The sequence below is a fragment of the Coregonus clupeaformis genome, unplaced genomic scaffold (genome assembly GCF_020615455.1).
Source record: "Coregonus clupeaformis isolate EN_2021a unplaced genomic scaffold, ASM2061545v1 scaf3362, whole genome shotgun sequence".
In the NCBI taxonomy this organism is placed as follows: domain Eukaryota; kingdom Metazoa; phylum Chordata; class Actinopteri; order Salmoniformes; family Salmonidae; genus Coregonus; species Coregonus clupeaformis.
Window position 1 is genome coordinate 47,501 of NW_025536816.1, and position 1,466 is coordinate 48,966.

The 1,466-nt window shown below is 45.5% G+C and overlaps 1 protein-coding gene across 1 annotated transcript in view; it reads left to right on the top strand.

Moving 5' to 3' along the window:
* The window catches only part of LOC123489825 (E3 ubiquitin-protein ligase TRIM39-like), a gene marked incomplete at its 3' end in the record, with an annotated part of 1,120 nt that extends 259 nt beyond the window's left edge, over positions 1–861 (top strand). Inside the window, exon 1 of the mRNA XM_045220214.1 lies at positions 1–861. This exon is cut by the window's left edge and continues 259 nt beyond it. Within this exon, the coding sequence (XP_045076149.1) occupies positions 1–861 (861 nt within the window).
* Positions 862–1,466: the final 605 nt, after the last annotated feature.

A 1,466-nucleotide genomic window follows, 5' to 3' on the forward strand; every position in this document is an offset into this window, starting at 1 on the left:
AGTCATCTTCCAATCCTGGAGAAGTAGCACAAGTGCAGCAGATGATTCAGGAGCGACTGCAGAAGGTTAGGGAGATCAAATACTCAGTAGAGCTCAGCCAGAGAGACGCAGAGAGAGAGATAGCAGGAAGTGTGGAGGTCTTCACTGCTCTGGTGCGCTCCATTGAGAGAAGTCAGGAAGAGCTCATTGAAGTGGTTGAGGAGAAGCAGAAAGCAGCTGAGAGGCGGGCTGAAGGGATCATTGAAGTGGTTGAGGAGGAAATCACTGAGCTACAGAGGAGAGGCACTGAGCTGGACCACCTCCACCTCCTTCAGAACTCCCCATCCCCGATCAAGGACTGGTCTGAGATCAGTGTTCCCAGGGATCTGCATGTAGGAACTGTGAGGAGAGCTCTGTCTCAGCTGGAGCAGACACTTCTGAAAGAGATGGAGAAGTTGTGTAATGCTGAGCTGAGGAGTTTACGACAGTGGTCAGTGGATGTGACTCTGGATCTTGATACAGAACACCCCAAGCTCATTGTGTCGCAGAACAGGAAGCAAGTGAGCTTTCAAGGCACACAGCGGAATATCCCTGACAATCCAAAGAGGTTTAGTACACGTTTTGCTGTCCTGGGAAAGGAAGGCTTCTCCTCAGGGAGATTCTACTTTGAAGTTCAGGTTAGGGGGAAAATTAAATGGGTGTTAGGTGTGGCCAGAGAGTCCATCATCAGGAAGGGCCCAACAGCTAAAAGCCCAGATGGTGGACTCTGGGCTCTGTATATGAAGGGTGAGAATAAGTATGAGGTCAAGGAAACCCCCCCTATCCCCCTCTCCCTCAGCCAGAAACCCCAGAAGGTGGGGGTGTTTGTAGATTACGAGAAGGGTCAGATCTCCTTTTATGATGTAGAAAACAGGTCTCATATCTACTCTTTCTCTGGTTGTACCTTCACTGAGAAACTATATCCATACTTGAACCCCTGTGATAATTCTGAGGGTCCAAACACAGCCCCATTGGTCATCTCTTCTGTCAATCACACTGACTGAATTGGTGTCCAATAAGGGAACAGATTACTTAATCTGATTGAGCAAATAACAATTAGGCTAAGACATGCAATTGTAAAGAGTGTTGATAATAGTGTTGATAATAATGAGCCACGTTCCAGGGCGTCTGCCAAGCAGTCATACACTAAATTTAACAACACCTGGATAGGTGTTTAACATCATGCCAGAAACCGCATCAATATGATATTGTAATCTGAAGCATGACTGCAATGTATCTAACGTGGCGTTCAACGATTGGTTAATTTGTGCAGCGTGACTTCTTTTGCAGCCTGTCTGGACCATGATGTTTGATATGGTTTTGGTGCATCTTTTAAATCAGAGAATTATGCTTGAAATCTGATCTACAGTACATCAGATTTCCCATTTATTTTTCTCATTTTTCAATACAGTGTTGAGACCTTGTTTGGATTAATTTGGGAGTATGTT